Source organism: Epinephelus lanceolatus, chromosome 20, assembly GCF_041903045.1.
Source record: "Epinephelus lanceolatus isolate andai-2023 chromosome 20, ASM4190304v1, whole genome shotgun sequence".
Classification (NCBI taxonomy): domain Eukaryota; kingdom Metazoa; phylum Chordata; class Actinopteri; order Perciformes; family Serranidae; genus Epinephelus; species Epinephelus lanceolatus.
In genome coordinates, this window is record NC_135753.1 from 5,738,852 (window position 1) to 5,761,791 (window position 22,940).

At 41.4% G+C, this 22,940-nt stretch overlaps 1 protein-coding gene across 2 annotated transcripts in view; it reads left to right on the forward strand.

The window, feature by feature from the left end:
* Positions 1 to 22,940, forward strand: part of fars2 (phenylalanyl-tRNA synthetase 2, mitochondrial) — a 274,923-nt gene that overhangs the window by 90,158 nt on the left and 161,825 nt on the right. For both annotated transcript variants that reach the window (XM_078162944.1, XM_078162943.1), the window contains exons 7-8: positions 186 to 348; positions 441 to 572. In XM_078162944.1, coding sequence (XP_078019070.1) covers positions 186 to 348; positions 441 to 572 — 295 coding nt within the window. The remainder of the gene's footprint in view (positions 1 to 185; positions 349 to 440; positions 573 to 22,940) is intronic.

The window sequence follows — 22,940 nt, forward strand, 5'->3', positions numbered from 1 at the left end:
GATTCCTTGCTAGGAATTTTTAGGCTAAGTTAGGAGCTCTCTGAGAGGACTCTGAGAATCTTTGTGAATACGCACCCTGGAGGTTATGAGTGATTAAATGTGTCTAAACCTCCACAGAGGTAGTAGTTGTGAGGTTTGAGCCTGAAGTCCAGGATGCATTCCAGCTGCTTCCTGTGTTTCCCCAGCTGTTCTCTCAGGTGCAGCACAGTGAGGATCTGTCTCTGTTTGAGACTGGAGGTCGGAGGACGCCTCACAAACAGGAAACTCACTCTCTGGAGGCTGTGAAGCTGCTGGAGTTCAACCTAAAACACACTCTGACACGGCTCGTCACTCACCTGTTCGGACAAGGTGAGACACCTGAGACACGCAAGAAGTCACTTCAGATGTTTTAGGTTTTCACTTTAGTAAAATATACTTCTTTTTTCTCCTCCTCTGCTCAGACCTGGAGGTCCGCTGGGTCGACTGCTACTTCCCCTTCACTCACCCCTCCTTTGAGATGGAGGTGCGTTTCCAGGGTGACTGGATGGAGGTGCTGGGCTGCGGAGTGATGGAGCAGGAGCTGCTTAACTCAGGTCAGAACAAGGCTGATGTCCGTTTCCCTGTGGTCAGTGTTCATCTGTTGCTGCCTTGAGCTCTTGTGCAAGTGTTGATCTGTTTGTATATGTTCATTTCTACCAACACTGTCAACACAATATGTGCCTTTTATGGAGCTTTTCACTGCATCTCATGGTCCTCCTCAGTGGATGGAGTTTGCTCAGTTGTCATGGAGATGATGAGTTCAACTCAAACTTGACTGATGCTGATTTAGTCACAGATATTTCATGTTTCAGATGAAAACTTGACCAAGTTTTCAGGGGCTTTAAATGACTTTACACTGAATTTAGAAAGAGAGGAGTGGTGTTTTCACCTGCAGCTGTGATGGAATGTGACAGTGTGGGTACTTGTGTTGTAGCAGCTCTTCTAGTAGAGGCTCTTTTGTTGTGTGTGGAGGAGTTTCAGTAAATAGTCATAACCCTGCTCTGACAGTGGTTACTGTTGCTGTTCAAAGCTGAAGTTATCTGCAGGTTCATGTGTAGCATTCTCTGCCACAGAAGAGTATTAATCTCTTGTTCATGTCTGATGATGTTTTGTGCTAGTGTCCATGAAAGCTATGTTAACTAGCCAACCATGGTTTGGAATAGGAATCAGCGTTATTGGCCAGTTATGTAGCCTGGGAACCAGATGAATCGTTATGTTTTATTTGCTCTGGAAGATGCATCTGGCCTCCCTCCCATTCTGACATTTCCAACCGACCAATCACAACCATTTATCGAATGTGGGGCATTGTTTAGATGATAGGCCCATTGGAGATGAGTCAGACCTGCACTGAAATGATCAGCATTGATTGTCACACAGTGCATGCTGGTTAGTTCTGATCCTGACTTGATCTGACGTCATGCACAAATGGGCAACAATAATCTCACAAGATCAAGGTGGACATAGTGTTTACAGCCAGGCACCGCAGTTGTTCATCACCGACTGCAATCACCTTATCAAAGAGCTGATTAGAGAACCTTAGCTGGTCAAGGGGCTTTGTCTGGACGAGTGTTGATTTAAGGCCAGGCTTCAAGTTCAAGGCTTCAAGGGCCCTAATTACCCTTAGTAAAATATTAGAAAGTAGTTGAAGCTATAGCTTGTTTAGATATGTCTTGCAGCTTGCCTCGTATGACAACGTTGAAAGTGAGCTAACCGTGGCTTCACACTGTACGCTACCACTTGCTGTCTTCACAAGCACAGAAGGCCCGTCTCAATTAATGTGATTGGACGTTGTGAAAAAATGACAATGACTTTGGGCACTAAATCTGCTCTGAGCTGAAGTTTTTCAGCTTGGGGCGGTCAAGGCACTCCTGCAAAAATGTGAGGTGCCTAAAGTGGAAAAATGCTTCATTCTTACTGAAAACAATAAAGAAAAAGCTGCCCCAGGCTGCTAAAACCTGCTCTGTCTGATCGCGGCCTAATGCATCAAGAATTTTAATTGAATAATATAATTTATATCATTCTGCATAATTAGTACTTTTGGTACTTAAAAAATATTTTAATGCAAATACTGCACTTTTATTATAAAGGTAAAATTTGGAATGCAGGACTTTTAACAGAGTATATCTACACTGTGGTATTACTACTTTTACATTAGGTGAAGATTTGAGTACTTCTTCCACCTCTGGTTTTTGGTGGTGTTGCCTCACAACTGACGTGTGGTTGCTTGCTGTCTTTAATGTATCACTGACTTAATCAAAACTCAACATAAATGTGACAGTAAAATAAAGAAACTCATCTCTCAATCTCTTTCTGTCTCTCTTACACACACACACATACACACACACACACACACAGGTCAGGGATTGATTTGCCGATTTGTCTAACAGTGTCTGACAGATGGACACAAACAAAACAAAGATCCAGCCCACGTTTATAGTGACAGGACACAAACACACATGTACAAACATTCCCCCCCTTCTCTCTCTCTCTTTCCCTCTCTCTCTTTCTCTCTCTCACTCATAGTGCACCCCCAACCCCCCGCCGTGTCAGCTTGCTAAGTGGCTAACTTGCAGCTTTGCCCTTCAACAAAGCTGCAGCACTGCACTCCACTTCACCGCTGCTTGTTCCAATCAATAATACATGCTTTAAGACACAAAGAGCAGCTGGATCACACCCACCACACGTGTGTGTGTGTGTGTGTGTGTGTGTGTCTGTGTGTGTGTGAACACTCACTTAGGAAAATATCTCTTTATATTGACGCTCTTCGCTCTTCAAGTTGTCTGTGTGTTTTGGCTTGTGGAGGCAGGTTGTACAGAAGCGAGCATGTGTATTAGTGTATATATACGTTTAAATAAGTTAAAACTAAATATGGACACAACTGAAAATAAAGATGGCTTGTTTCTTGAAGGTTAAGTCTGTGAGCAAGGCACTAAACCCTCAACCTTCACAGCAGAAGACTGAAAGGGTTTCTACTGTTTTTTAAAGGGTCAGTTTACTAAAACGACAAAAAGAACATTACTGACAAAGTAGTGTTGTGACGTTCGCGAACGAACCGATTCTATTGAACGGCTCGTTAACATGAACGATGGGAACCGAGTCACAGCTGGGAACCGTTCTTTTTTTTTTTCTTTTTTTTTTTTTTTAATATCACTGTGTGCTCCTCCTTTGCTCCTCCCCTGAGCAAAATTCATTGTAGCCTGCTTTGTTTTTTAATGTTTATTTGTAAGTGTTAAGGTCACGGTGTTGCATGAATAACAAGTCATGGTAGCTTTACACACATACAAACAGTTTGTATAAAGGGTAAATCCAAAATAGTGATGTCACTGTCAAAGCAGAGTGATATGGCGCAACCTTGTGGAATATTTACAATGAATCCAGATCAGACTTTAAAATCTAGTCCACACATGTCAAATGAGGTTATAATCAATATTTCAGAATAATTCAAACTCAGATATTGGTGGGATATCTAATTTTGTATTATTTTGTTCCAAATCTTACCCCATCATACCTCCCAGTGATTATTTCCAAGATAAAATGAGTTACCACCAGGCTGGCTTCTTAAAACTTAATAAATATAAAAATCAGTCAAATGAGCCAGTTTTTTGAACGGCTCTTTGAAAGAAATGGCTCACCAAGATCCGGCTTCCCTCAAAGAGCCATAAATCCCATCTCTCTGACAAAGGGACTGTTGGTCACTTATGAGGGGGGAGGTTTGGTGCGAAAAGGGGGAGGTATGTCAAATAATTTTTTAAGCACTTGGGAGGGACTTGTTTTTTTTTCTGTTTTGGCTTAGTGAGGGGCATACAGGTTTTAATGCCTTTATTTTTGCATTTATTTGTATTATTTTTTAAAAGAAAATCTGAATTCCAAATTTTGGTGATTTGCCTTCCAAACTTTGGCAATGTAAGCATGTTCGCAAATCGCTAAAATTACGTTATTTAGGCTTTATCTTATTTATCTTTATAACCAAATATGGGCTTAAAATTTCAAAATCACATTATTCTAAGTAATTTAAAATGTGTCTTAAAAAATATGCACTAACTAAACAAGGAGCTTAGCAGGAGTGAAAAACTATGACTTTTTTCAACTTTATTATTGATTATTAGGGCTGATTTAGGGCTGTAGTCTTCTGGTCGATTATTTGGTCGCTATGCTCTCGTCCAACCAAATTCTCATTCTCACTCGAATACTCGGGGTGTTACTTTCATAAGGAGAAAAGTGCTACATCAATAGCTTTCCAGGATTAATCCATTATTTCCACCCTTTTGGGGTGTTTTCAAAACACCCCCTTTGTTTACACAACGCTGAACTCACCCACCCTACGCTCAGCGTTGCAGTGACGCAGACCTCCTGTCTGTTTCTGTATACTGACACCATTTCCCTCAGTGGAAACTGAGCTTGTATTTATTTGTATTTCACAGGTAAGGAACAATAAATTGTAAAGACAGTAAAGCCTCCACTAAAATAGCATTTTAAGCCTTGTGTGTGATCTTTCCTTTAGGGATTTATCTAGGTTTCATATGAGAAGAGGAAATCTCTGCTCATTGCTAGGCTAATTTATACTATGTAAAATGCCATAGGCTGACGCTAATAATGTTAGCATGTTGTATTGGTGGGGGAAATGTGTCCAGATAAAGACAAGTGCTTGTCTGTGAATGCTGCAATTTATAGTGAAGCCAATTTGCGTACTTGTGTTTGAAATTGTCTCTATTAAGCCATGCTTGATTGTGTGCCGTGAATCAACTAAACTTTACAGCACTTAACACAGTCCTCCACCGCCGACTAACATTTTGGAGGTGTAACTGTAGAGTGACACAGACACACCACAACAGAAGTAAAAGTAACGTGCAAATTATGTTTTTTTCCCATGACTAATTGATTAGTTGAAGATTATGTACGACTTCAGTCGACCAAGATTTTCTTTGGTTGACTACAGCCCTACCAGGATTTCATCTTCAACTTTTAACTTTTATCTTTCATACATCAAAGGTTAGGTTTTAAAAATCTAATAGGCCTAACTAATTCATGGTGTAGGGAGGGTCATGCATTTTTTGCCAAACACTCAGAGAAGCTCAGGAAGAAATATTTGTAGCTTTTGGAAGGGTCAAAAAAAATTGACACCTCAGCCACCAACCTCCTTTAATAAATAAAAAAAAAGTCCCTACGCTCTGTGTTTTTCAGCCACTCAAAAAGTTTTAGTGCCGAAACTTTAATATTTCGTTTGCGGGGTGTCAAAGCATTTGAAAACATGTTTCTGAACAGTCCTCAGACCTCCCTGTTAACAGTTTAAATTTCTTCCAAAGAAATATTCAAACCATTTAGACACAGATGGATCAAAACCTGGCCAAAAGAATGTGGGTAGACACTACAAGACGTAGGCAAGGAAATGTGGATATTTGGGTGAACTGACCCTTAAATTTGCCTAGAGAAAAGTAAAAGTTTACATCTTTTTTACAAGTAATTTGGATATTTGAAAGTCACATTTCCTCCCACTAGACACAGACCAGGTGCCAGGATGAAGTGACTGAGGGGGCTGTTCAAAAGTGCAAGGGGGCATTTTTTTCCCATAAAATGCAGTAGCCTCAAAATGGAAGTAGGGCCGTATTTGCTGCTTCTATGCAGTTTTAGTGACATATTCTGTTTGTCTCTCGATCTCCTCCCACTCTGTTTTAGTTACATGAACAACACAGCTCTAACATACAACCATACAAATACAAAAGCCTTAAATTATTCTGGCAAAGGGATTTTCCAACATGCTAAACCAACAGAATTTGTACAAAGCATGGAGACATAGGCTGTGCAATAAAAGGCAGCAGAGAGAGGTCAGCTGACTGCAGACTTGTCCCCTGAGAATGCAGGTCAACAGTGATGGTGATCACTGACTGGACTAACAACAAAAACAGCAAAGCTAAGACACAATCTGTAGTTCTAAATGTTAAAAAAAGTTTGTCCTCAATTACTTTGACAGTTTAGTCTGTGATTCTATGTTGTACAGTAATACACTCCTGAAATCGTGTTTCCCTCTGGAGTTATATGACGTGTTCTATATGTGGATAATGTGAGGTGAAACATTTTCAGAACATTGTAATGCAGGCATGCTCCATGTTTTGCCTATACACTCAGTAAGTTGGGTTGTGTTTGACTGCTGTTTGGTTTAGGTGTAAATTGCTACATGTGTGAGCAGGTTGATTTTCTTCAGGTCAAAGCAGTATGCAACGTTACTTTGAGGGGGTAAAAAAAATACAGCTGAGGGGGCTAAGCCTCTGTAAGACGTCGCGGTGTAGGACCAGAGCATCTTCACATCTTCAACATTCTGTCCCTTAGATATCTTTCAAGTTTTGTATTTTTATTCTGGGACAATATTGTCCAACAAGAGTAGTTATTGCAACAGGCCTACTTGTAGAATATTAAAAATGTTAAAATGTTTTGAATCCAGTTATCTTGGTTTGTTAGCCGTTTCATCCAGAGTCAGTGCCTCACTCTGCACTCTGAACAAGTCAGTTTATTTTACCTATAATCTACCAGCTGTGCCGTTTGTGATTATAATAGAGCAGCTGTAATTACTTGATCCACAAAAACTTAAAAGGCAGCTGTTTTTGTAAGTCATTAACTAAATTCTTATTGACAAATGTAAAAAAAAAGGTTAGTTTTTAGCCTCTTAAATATAATGAATTCCTTTTTTATATTGTAAGTGTAATATGTTTGTGGAGTTTTGAACTGCTTGTCAGAAAAAAACAAGACATTTGAAGATGTGAGAAATTGTTTCCTGACATTTTAAACTAATCAACAGATCTGTCCATAAAGAAGAGTTCATATTTTTTTTTCACAAACACAAACTGCCTAGCTTTGATATTTGGACTAAACCCAACTTCCAGACTCCGTTTTAAAAGTCTGGATTTGACCCCTGAACCCTGCAAACAGTGACGTCAGTCTGTCCTGCAGCTGCAGTTCAGTCCCCTGCCAGAGGGGGGAGCTGCAGTTCAGATCAGGAGGAGGGGCAGGATGCAGTGAGGAGGAGGAGAGTACTCCTTCTTACTGCAGAAATCTGTCATTTTCACCTCTTCTATTATTGAACAGATCTGTCTCTCACTGCTCACCTGTCTCTCTCTCTCTCTCTCTCTCTCTCTCTCTCTCATTGTGTCTGCATGTAGATCTACGTCTGCAGGTGTGTGTTTTGTGTGTGTGTATATGTGTGCGCGCACACGTCCGAATCCATTTTCTGCAACACACCATGACTGAAATAGACTGTTTTAGGACACACACAGCGAGATGGAAGCGCCTTTGGCCATTTTACACTTTGGCTGTGCCTTACTGTGTGTGTGTGTGTGTGTGTGTGTGTGTGTGAGACTCTGTTCTCCATGCATTTCCTCCTGACAGTAGAAGCAGCAGTAGGAGGTTAAATTGATGCTGAGGTCCAAACACAGGCAGAGGAAGTAGAGACTCCATCAGACACACAAACACAATAACAACACACACCTGCAGACATAGAGCTCTCTCTCTCACACACACACACACACACACACACACACACACACACACACACACACACACACTGGTGTTGATGTTGTGAGACTTCAGATTCATTCAGTAACATCTCAATGACATCAAAACATCTTTATTAGGTTGATTTGTAGGGTGCTGAGAAACAGAATCAGTTATTCTGACATCACACAGTTTAATGACTCGTATACTCATTGACACGTCATAGGAAAAACTTCTATGTTTATCTCTCTCTGAATACTCTTATTGACCTGCCAGTTTGAATGTTGGAGTTTTGTGTGAGCTGCTTGTGTGACCCTGGGATTTTATTAACTTGTAAATAAGGTGCCAGAGTGCATAAAAAACATCAAAATAGAGCTCGTTCATCAAAAAAAAAAAAAAAAGGGAGGGTTCCCCAGGACCCCCCAACAAAGGTCCTAGGTTAGGGCTCAAGTGTCCTAAAATCCTAGAAACTGGCCCCTAGCTTAAAAAATAAAAATTAAAAATTAAAAATAAACATTATGAGACCACACAAGTAGGAGATTTAGAAATATATAGGGACCAATATAAAAACAAAGGCAGCACCGATTTTGAAATTTTGGGTGATACTGATGTTTTTATGTTATTTAATTTGTGTAGTTATTTATTCCCCCCTTTTGTACCTTTGTTTGTACCTAAACAAAGAAATCTACAATATTGAAATATTGAATACTACTTAAATTAATGTTGTAAGCTATTATCATTACTGTCTACCTTGCATCTCTCTCTGGCTCTGTCTCAATTTCTCTCTCTGTCCCTCCCTCTCTTTATGTATCATTTTGTGATATGAATTACTCTAAATTTATTATGTTGATCTGTTCTGTACGACATCTATTGCACGTCTGTCCGGCCTGGAAGAGGGATCCCTCCTCAGCTGCTCTTCCTGAGGTTTCTCACCAAATACTACATTTTATAAGATTACATTTGAACACATCTTGACAGCGTTATAATTTACCTTCACCCAATACTCATTTTTACTTAAAAGAGCTTAAACACATCATAATGTAACTCAGAGCAACCTCTGTGAGCTGTTAGCTGTGGCCACCAGCTGCTAACAGCTAACAACTCATGTCAACTAGCTGCTAACAGCTAACATTAACTAGCCCTCCTCCAGCTGATGTCAACACAGATTCATTGTTCACAATGTAACATTATACAACAGTTAGTTCCGGCCCTGCAATCTGATTGGTCGAGAGACAGTAAAACCGTGACGATATTGGAGTACAACATCACAGTTATTTCACTGTGTATGTATCACTCCGCCTCACAGCTGATTGCAATCAACAATCAAATCAAAACTGACGGTTAGTGTCAGTTGGGTCAGCAGTTGTGTTGTAGGCTAATTAATTCATCCACTGTCAAACAGCCAAAAATATGGATTTATTTCCTAAAATAAGTTTTGAATGAACTATGAATGGTCATCAGAGGAAGATGAGGGAGAGGAGAAGCTGAATCCATCTGAGCACACATCCAGGTTTGTCAGTGTTTTATCAGTGGAGCTCAATGACTTGGAGAAAAGCAACATACTGTCAGATCAGAAGGCAGAGTCGGCTGTGCCTGTGAAGCGACAGTCCACCATGCAGTCACCAGAAACTTATTTCACCAGTTGCACAATTAATGGACATGTGCAGATAAATGTGTATAAAGAGTAAGTGCCTGGCGCACCATGTCTGCGTTACATAGCAACGGTGACAGCGGAGTCCTGAGGGAACTATTTTTGTTGGCGGAAGACAAATAAAATGCTTAAATTATCTATTTTGTCCTCATTTTTCAACATTTCTTAATCAGCCTTGCTTATTTAACTGTTGAACTGTTGTATAAAAGCAATATCACACTCGACCTCGTGATGTTGTACTGTGATATCATCACGGCTGTGATTCGGCCTCGTGCCTACGACCGAATCACAGCCGTGACGATATCACAGTACAACATCGCTCCCTCTTGCGTGATATTGCTTAATTATCAGGGAAACAACAGGGTGCGTCCACTGATGCAACTATAGTGAGTTTACTGCGTCCTTTTGTCCCATACGGGAGGATCTCTGTTGGTCAAAAACACATTTTATATTGTCCCTGCCGGGAGGATCAGACTGTAGCTGCTACTCACCATCTCATCACACAACACTGAGATCACGGAGCCAATTTGCCAAACAGTCATTGGATTCCTTTTGCACCTGCTCATTAAATTAAGTTTGTGGCCGTTAGTCTGGAGCCCTGACTTTTAGCCTGCACAAAATTGATGTGACACAACAGAAAAACCTTGGCCACTGCTACCTGTGAATATCATCTTATTTGCTGATAGACCGATGGCAGACAGCAAGGAGAGTATCGGCCAGTACTGGTGATCAGCTGATAAATCGGTGCATCCCTAATAAAAAGTCATTAATTGAAAAGTCCTCATTCATGTAGGGCTGTAGGGCCAAAGAAAATCTTGGTTGACTGAAAGTCTACCCACTCTTCAACCAGTCAGTTCGTTGATGGGAGAAAAAAATCTGCACGTTATCTCTAGATTAATTAAATTAGCCACAGTGCACTGAGTGCACTCTACCTGGTAGTATTGCGTCCACCAAAGCATTCTATTTTTTCCAAGGCCAGTGTTGCAATGGGACTTGAGCACTGCATATTTACACTCTGCAACAAACACCTATTCTGCGCTGAGCCTGCATGATTGGGGTTTATTCCTGGTCACTGAGAGTCAAAAAAAAAAAAAAAAAAAGTTAATCTTTGGAAACACTGCAGTCCTCACTGTCACTTTTTACCCAGCCGTCTAATCACAGCGGAACAGGGGTGGGGAAAAAAAACACTTTGGGAATGGCATGTCTCCTGTATATGTTTTATAATACAGTGTCATGTAAACGACAGTCTTAGTTTTGAAAAGTATCTTTGAGCTCATCTAGAAACAGTGTCTTCGTCACAGTTTGTCCAACAAAGTTTTTTTACACTGTGAAATGTCCCACATGTCTTTGTCACAGTTTTTTAATAATTGATTTTAGGGATAAAAAAAAATTGTATAGTATTAGCCAATATGTTGTCAAATGTTTTCTTACTAAAGAGACTACATTGTATTTGTGTGACAAAGGTTCTTCGAAGTTCAATACTCTAAAAGATATGACATGTGACTTGTCTCGACAGCTCCTTCCTGGGGCCAGTTTGACCTCACGGTACCATGACCATAGTCTGACTGACTGTGGCTTTAATTCTGCCATTAGCTGACAATTTAGGCTGGGATTCTCCCTTCCCTCCGCTATCTGCGTGCAACAGTTTCCACATACCCTTCACTACAGGAAACAACAACCTCCAAGCTATTAGCTTACATGGTTAAAATGGCACATTTTGACAAAGATTTGGATCATGCATAAGGCATGCCACTTTTGTTCTTTCAGTGAATTGTTATAAAGACCTGCAACAAATAAACAGCTTGTGAATTCACCTTGGAAAAGTCCAGACTCACAGGACTCTCATGCCCAGTGTTGATCTGTTTTGTGACACGGTCAGTTAATTTCCATTTTAACTCTAGCAGCAGCACCTCCACTTCAGTGACAGTTACTTCACTAATGTACCGATCTGTTCCACTTCACATGAGCTTCTGTGATACCGTCATAATAATTTTCTGTCAGAGCCACTTACAGCCAGCAGATCATCTGTGGTTTTAATGGGTCCAGTGAGCTCCTCCAGAGCTAAAGTAGAATCAGGCTTCACCTCTAAGGCTCTGAGTATTAGATTATGTTTGTCTTTTTTATCACTAAAAGTTGAATCACATAGTGACACACGACTGCTAATGCTGTTTGTGGCATTTTCATCTGCAGAGCCAATTTGATGACAGTGCTCGCCTCCTCGCATGCAAATGTTCCACCAAAACAGGTTCCACCCTGACACTATTTTGCAAGAGCCCTGTCACTGCATCCTGGGATAAGAGCAGCTGAAGACAACTGTGATTGGTTTAAAGAAATACAAACAACCCAGAGTGTTTTTTTCCCCCTATAACACAAAGATGAACAGTGATTCGGGACCTTTCTCTTGTGCTGACTCAGTGCTGCGGAAATAAGTCTGGCCATGTAAGACTATCATAACTGTGACTGGGCTCTAATAAATGTATTAAATTTATTGAAAACATTTTTGTCTGAATTTTACAAAATAGAAACATTCTGACATCATTTATGTAACAGTTTATTATTATATTTATGATGTTTTATTGGGAATAATGTGCTGTACGTATATGTTTCATACCAAGTGTTTTGCACCAGTGCATGTAGAGCTGAGAATTACATGGGTTTCAGAGCCCTGATCTTCCTCGCAAATTTAATTTAGTTTCCCTTTTCAATTCATCCTCTATGTGCTACTTTCATATGCTTTAACTGCCTGATGAGCTCTATTTTTTTTTTTTTTTTTAATTAAGTATTTGCGTACTTTCATGCCTCTGCACCTGTGATAGCAGTGCTGGAAGCATTTAGTTTTCAGGTTGTCTGTCCATCTGTTCGTGAACACGATATCTCAAGAACCCCTTGATTGAATTTTTTCAAATTTGACACAAACATCCACTTTGAGTCAGTGATGAGCTGTTTAGATTTTAGTGGTCTAAGGTTGAGATAATGCAATATCTCAAGAAGGCCTTGAGGGACTGTCCTGAAATTTGGCACAAACGTCCACCCAGATTCAAAAATTAACTGATTAGATTTTGCTGGTTAAAGGTCAAGGTCACTGTGACCTCACAAAAACTGTTTTTGACAATATTTTTACACAGATGTCTAATAGGATAAAATGATGAAGTGATAATATTTTTTATTAGTTCAAAGGTCAGTGTCACTGTGACATAATGTTCTGCAAAACCCCTTTTGGATATAAACTGTAACTGCAACCTGACTGGTGTGTAGAGGCATACAACCGTGCGGTGGTTATTTGTGTTATACATGATCTGTGTGTGGGGCATGGAGGGAGCTGCAACTGCATTTCACGGTGCAGTCCTGTATTATATAACGACAACAAAGCTGAACCTTGAGATAAACCATGTCTCAGCAAATCATGACTTCATATGAAGAGGGTTTCTCTTCAGCTGTATCTCGTCTTCTCTCCGTCTTTCTCGCATCTCTTGGTTCATCCCTCACTCTCTCTCATTGAAAACTGAACACATCAGCAGTTGTAGCTGAACACATGATGTCGCTCTGCACTTCATTCACAATACACTCCCCACTGTGTGTGTGTGTGTGTGTGTGTGTGTGTGTGTGTGTGTGTGTGAGAGAGAGAGAGAGAGAGAGAGAATATTGGCAGTGTCTCTCTGCCCTTGGCACTGCAGCAAAGCTCTTGACATTCATAGTGTTGAGACACACACACACACACACACACACACACTCATTCTTTCCTCTTTTTTCCTTAATTCGCTCACTCTCTTGATTGCTGGGGTCAAGTTTTTCAGGGACGCACACTCACGTGCACACTCACACACTCTCATGTGCACACTCCTGCTTCATTCTCACTCTCTCAACTCTCTTCACACTCTCCACCTCCCCTACGTATCCACTGCGGCAGTGTGGCTTCGTTGCCTTGGAAACCACTCATTCACCCCCCCACCCCCCCACCCACCCAATCCCCTACACACACACACACACACACACTCACACACTCACACACACACACACACCTTTTTTCTGGAGCACAGCAAGTGAGAGACAATGAGGGAAAGCCTGCAAAGAGGAGGAAAAATGGGGGCGAGGGAGCGTAGAAGTTAATATGATGGGGAGAGAGGGAGGAAGGAGGAAAAAGAATGAATGGAAGGAGTGGAGCTGGGAAGAGGAAAGGAAATATGGAGGGAGGGAAGGAGGTGAGGAAGGAAGGAAAGGGAAAAGACAATAGGAAGAGGATGGAGGGAAGATTAAACTAGTGGCAGGACCTCTTCTCCAAAAGGACAGGGCCACAGGGGACACCAGTTGGTGTGTGTGTGGGTGTGGGTGTGTGGGTGTGGGTGTGTGTGTTATTTAATGGTGTGGAAGCGTGACTGCCATATGTGTTGCCTGGGGCTCAGTGTGACAAGGGAGAGACTTAATGAGAGACGTAAGAGGGGAGGGATGGAAGGAGGGATCAGGGAAATGAAGGGAGGAACGAAGGAAGGGAGTGAGGGAGGATGGGATGGAAGAGGGAAGGGGTCAGGGAAGAATGGGGAGGGAGTATAAATGATGAAAGAAGGGAATGAAGGAAGTTGGAAAAGGAAAAGGAAATGAAGGCGGAAGTGAGTAAACAATGGACTGAGTGTAAAAAAGGAAGAAGGAGAAAGACTTGGAAAACGCAAACAAAGGAAAAGTGAAAATGATTGAAGAGGTAGGGGGACGGAGGAGGGAAGGAAATAAGAGTGGAGGGACATAGATAAAGGGATGAAGAAGGAAGGATGATGCATAAATGGTTAAATAAGGGAACCAAGGAAGTGGGGAAAGGAGGGGGGAAAGGAGATATTGATGTCCTGAGGTAGGAAAGAAAGGAGGGAGCATAAATGTTGGACGGAGGGAATGAGGATAGTGAAATGACAAGTGAGCCAACAATAGACTTAGTGTAAAAAGGAACAAGGGATAACAATGAGGAGGAAGAGAAGACTTCAGCGAGGAAGGAACAAGACAAGGAGGGGAAATAAAAATGAGCTGAGAAATAGGATTAGGAAAAAGACAACAAAGGAAAAGTGAAGAGAATGAGAGAAGGACTTCATGTTAGGGGGATGAGGAAAAAGGAGAAAAGGAGGCAGGAAGGGACAGAACGAAACAGAGGAGGAAAAAAGGAAGGATGCATAAAAAACAGAGAGGAGGTCAGGGTTGAGGAAAGCAGGGGAGAGAGGGAAAGGAGGAAAGAGAGGAGTTGGAGAGGAAGAAGGACAGGGAAAAGGGACAGAAAAGACAGGAGTGAGGGAACAAGGAGGCATGAGGATAGGAAGGAAATGAAAATGAGACGGGAGGGGAGAAGGGGTGGATGAAGGAAGGGTAATGAGGAAAAAGTGGAGAGGAAAGAAAATGATGAGGAAGGAGAATTGAGAAAGAAAGAAGGATGGAAAGAGAGTCAAGAGGAGAGGAGGGTGGGAAAGATGTGTGAGAAGAAGGGATCAATAAAGATAAAAAAAGAGGGGAGGGAATAAGGAATGATGAAGAGAAAGGAGGGAGTGTAAGAGGGAAAATATAAGGAAAGAAGGGGAGAAAGGAAACGGGAAGGGGTTGGGGAAGGAGAAGAGTGAAGAAAAGATGCTGGGAGTGATGAAGAGCAGGAGGAAAATTGAGGGAGTGATGAAGGGGAGGAGAGAGATAGAGGGAGTGATGAAGAGGAGAGAGATGGAGGAGTGATGGAGAGGGTAGAGGGAGTGAGGAAAAGGAGGAGAGAGTGTATGGAGTGATGGAGGGGAGGAGAGAGATGTAGGGAGTAAAGAAGAGGAGAGAGATGGAGGAGTGATGAAGAGGAGAGGGTAGAGGGAGTGAGGAAGAGGAGGTAGTGAGTGATCGAGGGGAGGAGAGAAATGTAGGGAGTGACGAAGGGGAGGAGAGAGATGTAAGGAGTGATGAAGAGGAGGAGAGATATGTAGGGAGTGATGAAGAGGAAAGAGATGGGGGAGTGATGGAAAGGAGGAGAGATGTAGGGAGAGATGAGGAGGAGGAGAGAGATAGAGGGAGAGATGAAGAGGTTAGAGGAAGTGAGGAAGAGGAGGAGAGAGATGTAGGGAGTGATGAAGAGGAGGAGAGAGATGTAGCAAGTGATGGAGGGGAGGAGAGAGAAGTAGGGAGTGATGAAGAGATGTAGGGAGAGATGAAGAGGTTAGAGGAAGTGATGAAGAGGAGGAGGTGTAGGGAGTGATGAAGAGGAGGAGAGATGGGGTGATGAAGAGGAGGAGAGATGTAGGGAGTGATGTAGAGGAGAGAGATGTGGGAGTAATGGATAGACTGAGAGGATAAATTAGGTTTTAATAGAGATGGAGGGATGAAGGAGAGAAAGAGATAAATGTCTTCATTAATTCACTGATGAGGAGGGAGAGGGGTGAGCGAGGCAGGGACAGACTGCAGAGAGAGAGAGTGTGTCTTCTTCTCTGCTTATTTATTCATCAGAGTCCCCTGGAGACACACACACACACACACACACACACACACACAATCAGAGATATGTGTGTGTTTGTGTTATGTGTCACTTTGTGTTGTCTTCTGTGTATTTGAATTTTTATGTGACTGTTTTTTTTATTGTTTTCTTATCGTGTGTGTGTCTTTAAGCTTGTATTTGTGTGTTGAAGAGCATTTGTTTTTGTGTGTATTTTGTAGATTGTGTTTGGGGTGTCCTAATCACAAAGATCAGTATCAGGCCAATGAAGGCATTTCAACTGATCAGAATCTGCTCATTTTTTAAATTATTGTAGTTTTGTCTCTCTCTGTGTTCTATGACTTTGACATCACAAGTCATCCTAACACCAGGGCCACACTGGACGCGGAAGTGCTGCGAATAGCCTCAAAGCGAAGCCAGTTTCCTTTCGGCGCCCATGTTAACCGATTGTGTCATCCACACCGGCCGTGGTGCTGCAGCGATTGTTTCGGTGTCTGGTCTGTTCTCTGTGGGGCTATACATATTAGTCAGTGGTATCTTAACAGAGCGCGAGAGAGATGAACACACACACTCACACACACAGACGCACACAGACACACACACACACACACACGAGAGAGAGAGGGGGGGGTTGGGGGTTGGGGCACACACATGCAAACAGAGAGAGATACCCTTGATGGAAAAACAGCCCCAAATGTGACGGAGACAACAGCTGGGAGCAGAAGCGCTTGTCGACTGGTGTGGAGAAATGCGCGTCTGATGTGAACATATTTGATATAAATGTCCACCTGGATGTAATGATGAAGTGATTCGATTTTCGTCATCATAGGTCAAAGATCAAGCTCAGTCTGACCTCACAAAACATGTTTTTGGCCATGACTCAAGAATTCATTCACTTATTTCTTCACACAGATGTCTAATAGGATAAATGATGAAGAGATGATATTTTATATCTAAAAAGTCAAAGGTCAACTTCACTGTGACATAATAATGTTCTGCATAAAACACTTCTCTGGCCATTACTAAACATCATATCTCAGGAACAGAAAGGGAGACATTTGGTCAGATACTGAATTGGTGACTCTAACCTTGAAACTGTGCTGAGTGTATAGATCATCTGTGCTGCTGGGGGAAGATGTGTGTGAAGCATCCATGTTTTCACAGACATGGATAGAAACTGTAAAAGAAACACAGTATCGGATAGACTTGACCAATTACAATTTTTTGGGCCAATACCGATTTCCAATTTGCAGAGTGTTTGGATGGCCGATTCCGATTTTGGCTGATTCCGATTTCATTTTTTTTTTTTTTTCAAAGCACTTTACAGCACACAAGATAATGCAATATTTTCTTTCTTTGCTTTATTAAAACATTTTAACCAAGATACAACCAGCTTTTCAATAATCAAACAAACAAACAAAAACAGTGACACACATTAAGAAACATTTTCCTTTTTGCTCAAATATAACTTCAGGTACAGTATTAATATAAATAAGTAAAAAGGCATACATAAATAAAAACATAGATAAATAAAGTAATAATTCTTGGTGTATAGCATTTGTGGGTAATTTCTTGAATAGACAAAAAAGTAAAAATATCTCCTGTGGAAAATTCACACAGGTCTTCAGGATGCGCCCGGCAGTAAGCGTGTAGACACGCGCGTCTTCGGCACATGGACATGCACCTCGTCAGTTTCAAGCGGCACAGTGAAGCAGTGAGAGCTCCGCAGTTCAGTTTAACACAGACAATTAACAACTTTCTCCTTCTCTCTTTTGGTGTGTGTGTGAATGATTAAGGTGAGAAAAAGTCGTGAGTTGCACATGTGCGTGTGTGTGCGCTGCTGATGTTACACGATGTCAATCATGCGGCATGCCGGGAATTTGACCGGCGTTTTAAAATTGGCATATTTTAGACTGACCGGCCGGTCGCAGGTCATGGCCCATCACGTGAAAACCGGCCCGATTCCGAGCACTGCCGATAAATCGATGCAAGTCTAGTATCGGATCAGGACTCAGTTTTGGCAAATATTAAATGATGGGGATCGAGATCTGGGACAAAAAAAAAACCTTGATAAGGACATCCTTGGTTTGTGTTAATGAGTGTGTTTTTCTTACCTTAAAGTGTTAGTTTGTTCATGTGTCGTTTTATGCATATTTATTTATTTGTGTGTATTTTGATGTGTGTGTGTGTGCGTGTGTGTGTTGTGTGACACTGTGTGTATTTTTAACTTGTATTTAGTATTTTTTGCATGTGTTTATTCACAAATGTCTTTTTGTTAGTTTTTCCATCATGTTGTGTATTTGTGTGTTTGTGCATTATTATTTTTTTCACAGTGTGTTGTTTAATTATGTATTTGGGTGTATTTGTATAGTGTGTGTCTTTGTGTGTCCTGTGTGCTCACGGTCTAAGATTTATGTTTTTCCCTTCATATTACATGTGTGTATTTGTGAGAAAGTGTGTCTGCTGGTGTGTTATTTGACGTGTGTACATGTGTTGTTCTGTTTTTGTGTTTATCATTTGTATGTGTTGTCCATGTAGTGTGTCTGTGAGCGTTTGTCTGGATGACTTGTTTTGTCCATGTGGGTGTGTGTTTCTGTGCGTGTTTGATTTTGTGTGTGTGTGTCCCAGGGGTTTTCCCTCCAGTGTCAGCGGGCAGCATATGGGACTTGGCGCTAATGACCACACCTCCTCGCCAAAATCTGATTTAGAGACACACACACACACACCCCATGGGACAGGATTGTGTGTGTGTGTGTGTGTGTGTGTGTGTGTGCACGTGCCTACATGTGAGTGTATATATATGTGTGTGTGTGTGTGTGTGTGTGTGTGTGATGAGGGTGGAGGCTGAAATCTGATTAAAGTCGTGTTGGCGACAATTAACAGCCTTTCAGACCCGCCGCCCCCAGCCCCATGGGACCCTCTGTGCGTGCATGTGTGTGTGTGGTTCAGGTGGCAGTTCTCTGTCTTAATCCCCCGCCCCCTTTCACCGCCTCCACCTCTGAATAAATCATGTGACCCTTCCCCTCCCTCCTTTCATCCCTCTATCCATCCATCTCTCATTAAACCTCGTCTGTCTCCATCGCAGCACTTTCATTCATTTTTTTCTTCTGCTGAGTCTGCAGTTTAATCTCTCCTCTGCCGTTCCCTCCGTCTAACTGAGGATGGAGGGATGGAGAGATGAAAGCAGGTGGAACAAAAGAGAAAAAGATAAGATAATGAGAAGCATGGCGACTTCGCTCCTCCATCTGTGTTTTCAGGCTTGTAAAGAGCCGCCTCCTCCTCCTTACCTCTGACCCCACTTTGCAGACTGACAGCTTATTTCATCCATCCATCCATCCATCCATCCATCCATATAACCTCCACCAGCACCCCTCTTTCTTTATTTATGTAGAGGATAATTTTCTTCCCTTTACCATTATGTCATTCATTTCTTCCTCTGTCATGACTCCATCTTTTCTTTCTTTTCCCTGTCTGCCATCACTCCATCCTTTCTTCATTTTTCACTCAACTTTTCTGTTTTTTCTCTTGCATCTTTTCATCTTTTCTTTATTTTTGTCCTCTGCGATCACTGAATCTTGTTTCTTTTCTATCCCTACTGTTGCTATATCCTTTCTTAATTTCTTCCTCTCATCTTTGCTTGCTTTTCTTCTTTTGCCATCACTTCATCCTTTCTTTTAGTTCTCCCTGTCATCCTTTCTTTTCTCCCTGAGCCATCACTCATCCTTTCTTCATTCCTCCCTCTCATCCACTCATTTCTTTCTTCTCTCTCTTTTTGCTTCATTCTTTCATTCATACACTGTCCTTTCTTTTCTCTCTCATACTTTTATCTTTTTCTTTTCTTCCTGTGCCTTCACTCCATCATTTCATTTCTTCCTTTCATCCTTTCATTTTTCTTTCCTTTCTCAGTCTCCCTGTTCATCTTTTCTTTTCTCCCTCTGCCATCACTCATCCTTTCTTCATGTCTCCCTCTCATCCAGTCATCATTTCTTTCTTCTCTCTCTTTGCTTCATTCTTTCATTCATCACTCCCTCTCATCCTTTCATTGTTTCTTTCTTTTCTTCCTGTTGTCCCTCCATCCTTTACTTATTTTTCTTCCACCATTCTTTCTTCTAGCTCTTTTTTAGTCGCTCCTCTAGCTGTTGTCTTAGCTTCCTTCCATCATCTCTCCATCCTTTCTTCTTCTCCTTTCCTTCCATCACTCCATCACTCATCTTTCATGTCCCTTCTTTGTCCTTCCTTTCATCACTCCATCTTTTAGTTCTCTCATCTTGCCTTTCCACCCTTTTTACCTACTCGTTCATCTATCTATCTATCTATCTATCTATCTATCTATCTATCCTGTAATCCTCTCATCCCTTTTTTTCCACCCATTTATCCCAGTGACTGCAATAACTGGTGGACAGCTGGTGCGCACACAGGGTCTCTGGATGTTCACTGATGTTTCTCACATAACAGACAAACTGTAAAAATTATGTAAATAAATAATAAAGCATAGTAGCAGTAGAAAAGGAAAACAGACATAGTATAAAACATCTAAACAATTAGAAATAGAAAACAATAAAAAACAAAAGAACATAGATGCATAAACTCATTATAATAAACCAGAACAATAAGAAACTGAAAAAATGAAGAAATAAAACACACATCAGCTCTGTGTGTGTGTGTGTGTGTGTGTGTGTGAGAGAGAGTCTCTGGGGTATGCGAAGGGCAGAACAAACATTTGTTTGTGCAGCGATCCATCTCAGCCTGGCCTGCCTCCTCCATAACAAACAGAGTGGGGGGAGGGGCAAGATCTGGTCCACCTGACTTTGGTATTAAAAATAATAATGATCATAAATGTGATTAAAAGCTGCCTACAAGTTTAAGTGTAAGCGTGTTTGTATCACAACAACTGAAAGGAAACTATACACTCATGATGATGTTGTTTATAACAGAGCCTTTTCACATCTGAAGGTGTGAATCGAAGTTTGTGTTGTAATCACATTATATACATTTAACCTGGCTATAAATTTAATCAGGCTTTCTGATGGCAAGGTAAAGCGGTGAAAATACTCTTAATATAGCATACACTTAAGCTGATATTGATTTTTTAGGTGGGACTTTTTTTTAGGTGGTTAAAATGTGTTTCACTGCTAAATGCTGTCCTAAGCAGTAGATTGCTTAGCTTCCATATTAGTTTTCCTGTCTGCTTATCCAAACTGGGGGCATGCTGACTGACATCTACTGTATGTAATACACAAACTATGAAGTAGTACCCCATATAACCTCACTCCAAAAACTGTTAAGCTTTCATTGTGTTTGTATCATTTTAGTTTTTACATTAACCAACTAACTATAACTGGTTAGCTTAAGTACCTTTAGTTTTAGTTAGCATTTGGGTAGTTTTAAAGGTACTCTTTGTAACTTTCTCCATGTATTAATGTATTTAATTGCCAATGATGCCAGCCAGCTTATAATGCAAATTAAAAAATTATACCTTTTACGGCACTCCCAGGCACTTTCTCAGTTGCTTGTAACAGTCTGTGGACTGGTTTCTATGTAGAGTAATCTGGTCGAATTTGTGGGAAAATCCAAAGGATGTAATGTTACGCCCCTTCAGTTCCGCTACAGTGCTAACAAAGTTCAACACGAGCTAATGTTAGTCTTGAAATTGAGCCCGCTAACATCAACAAACAACCAACACCCACATGACAGAGAGTCCACACGTGCTCTGTTTCTGTTCTATTTTTCAGTGGCTGCAGAGACAGACCTTTATATACGGCTGAGGTTTGTGCTGGCTGCATTCAAGCTGCTACAGTCGCTGACTGAAGGTCCCTCTCTGGAGCTGCTGTCTGCGTTCCTGCATGCTAGCAAATTCTTGTCTCATTTGTGGTCTGATAAACAGTAATGACACCAGTGCCTATGTGATATTTGAAATATATTCTAATATTGTGGTTTTAACTGGCAGTTGTCCGCTAACGTTAGCTTTCTTGCTAGCAAGGACAAATTATTAGCTAGCTAATGTAGAAAAATATTGTCTTGAGTGGATAACATCAACTAATTCATCCAGACTCCCAGGGCTGGTTTGCAAATGACTTTATCAACTAACTTTACACAGCAACCAATCCAGGGTTGCCAACCCTCACGCATCTGGCGCGACTGTCACTCTTTCACCATCAATGTCACACGCCCGTTTAAGAAATCTCACGCCGGATGTTCCCTGGATCCGTTGCATGCGCGATTCGGCTGCAGCGCGGACTCGCTCCGTCCTGTAGCAGGCGTCAGTGTCAACTGGGAACTATAGCAGCGCGCACACGAGCGGCTGGAATTGGCGGATCCCGAGATCATAATGTGACATGATAATCTGCGGAAATCTCCTCCAAGCCCCTCTTCGTGTTTGACCTCAGGCCTGGGGCCGCCCACTTTGAAGTCATGTTGATGTAGCGATGTGAAATACAATCCGGAGTTTTCATGGGTGTTTTATTTTGAAAATTGACCAGATACTCTCGTCTTTTCTGCGCCTGACTTCCTGTTTAACTCATTTGGTCTGTACAAATTGATGCACCGTTGCGAGGCGTCTGTCAAAAATAGACCTTCTGTTTTTTTTCTACGTCCAGCCCATTGTGTGGCTTGACCAGACTGCATACTATTCTCAGAAAGCAAGTGTAGGTCTCGTGGAGCTACCCTGATCCCTGATCTACCCTGATCTACTTCGTCCTTCCGCTAGTCTCCTACACTGGTTGCCTATTGGCTTACAAAGGAATTTAGCGTGGAAGTCGCCTGTCGTCAATACATTGCTGGTCAGAATTGTACCAAGGTAAGCAAATTGCCAACGAATTTACATTTTACTGTGTTATGAAACCATGTGCCCTGCCTGAATAACTAAAATACACATGATAAAAAAAAAAAACTTTTTGTTAGATGAGTCTGCTGAATTTCTTTAAGAAAAAAACGAGGCAAGAAGAAGAGAGTAGTTGTAATAGGCCTCCTACTACACAAGAACATGATAAGGTAGGCTAATGGAATGCACTTGGCTATTATCTATTTCTGTATGATATTGCATGAAAATAAGATTTTGCCACGTGAATTTTCTAAATTTTCTCAGGGGAGACACCCCCGAACCCCCCTTTGTCACAACAGGACATATTACTGCATTTTTTAAGCAGATGATTAATACTATCATCAGATTGATGAAACTGACCTTGATCTGTGCGGTAAAACAAATATTGAGTGTCTGTGGACGTATGTGGGACTTAGGCCTATAGATATGAATATGTAAACATACACTCATTTCTTCTGTTTGCCACATGGGCATATTAACTCTAAAGGGAGAAAAAAAACGTGCCGCCGTGTCCACGTATGTTCATGAAGAATAAC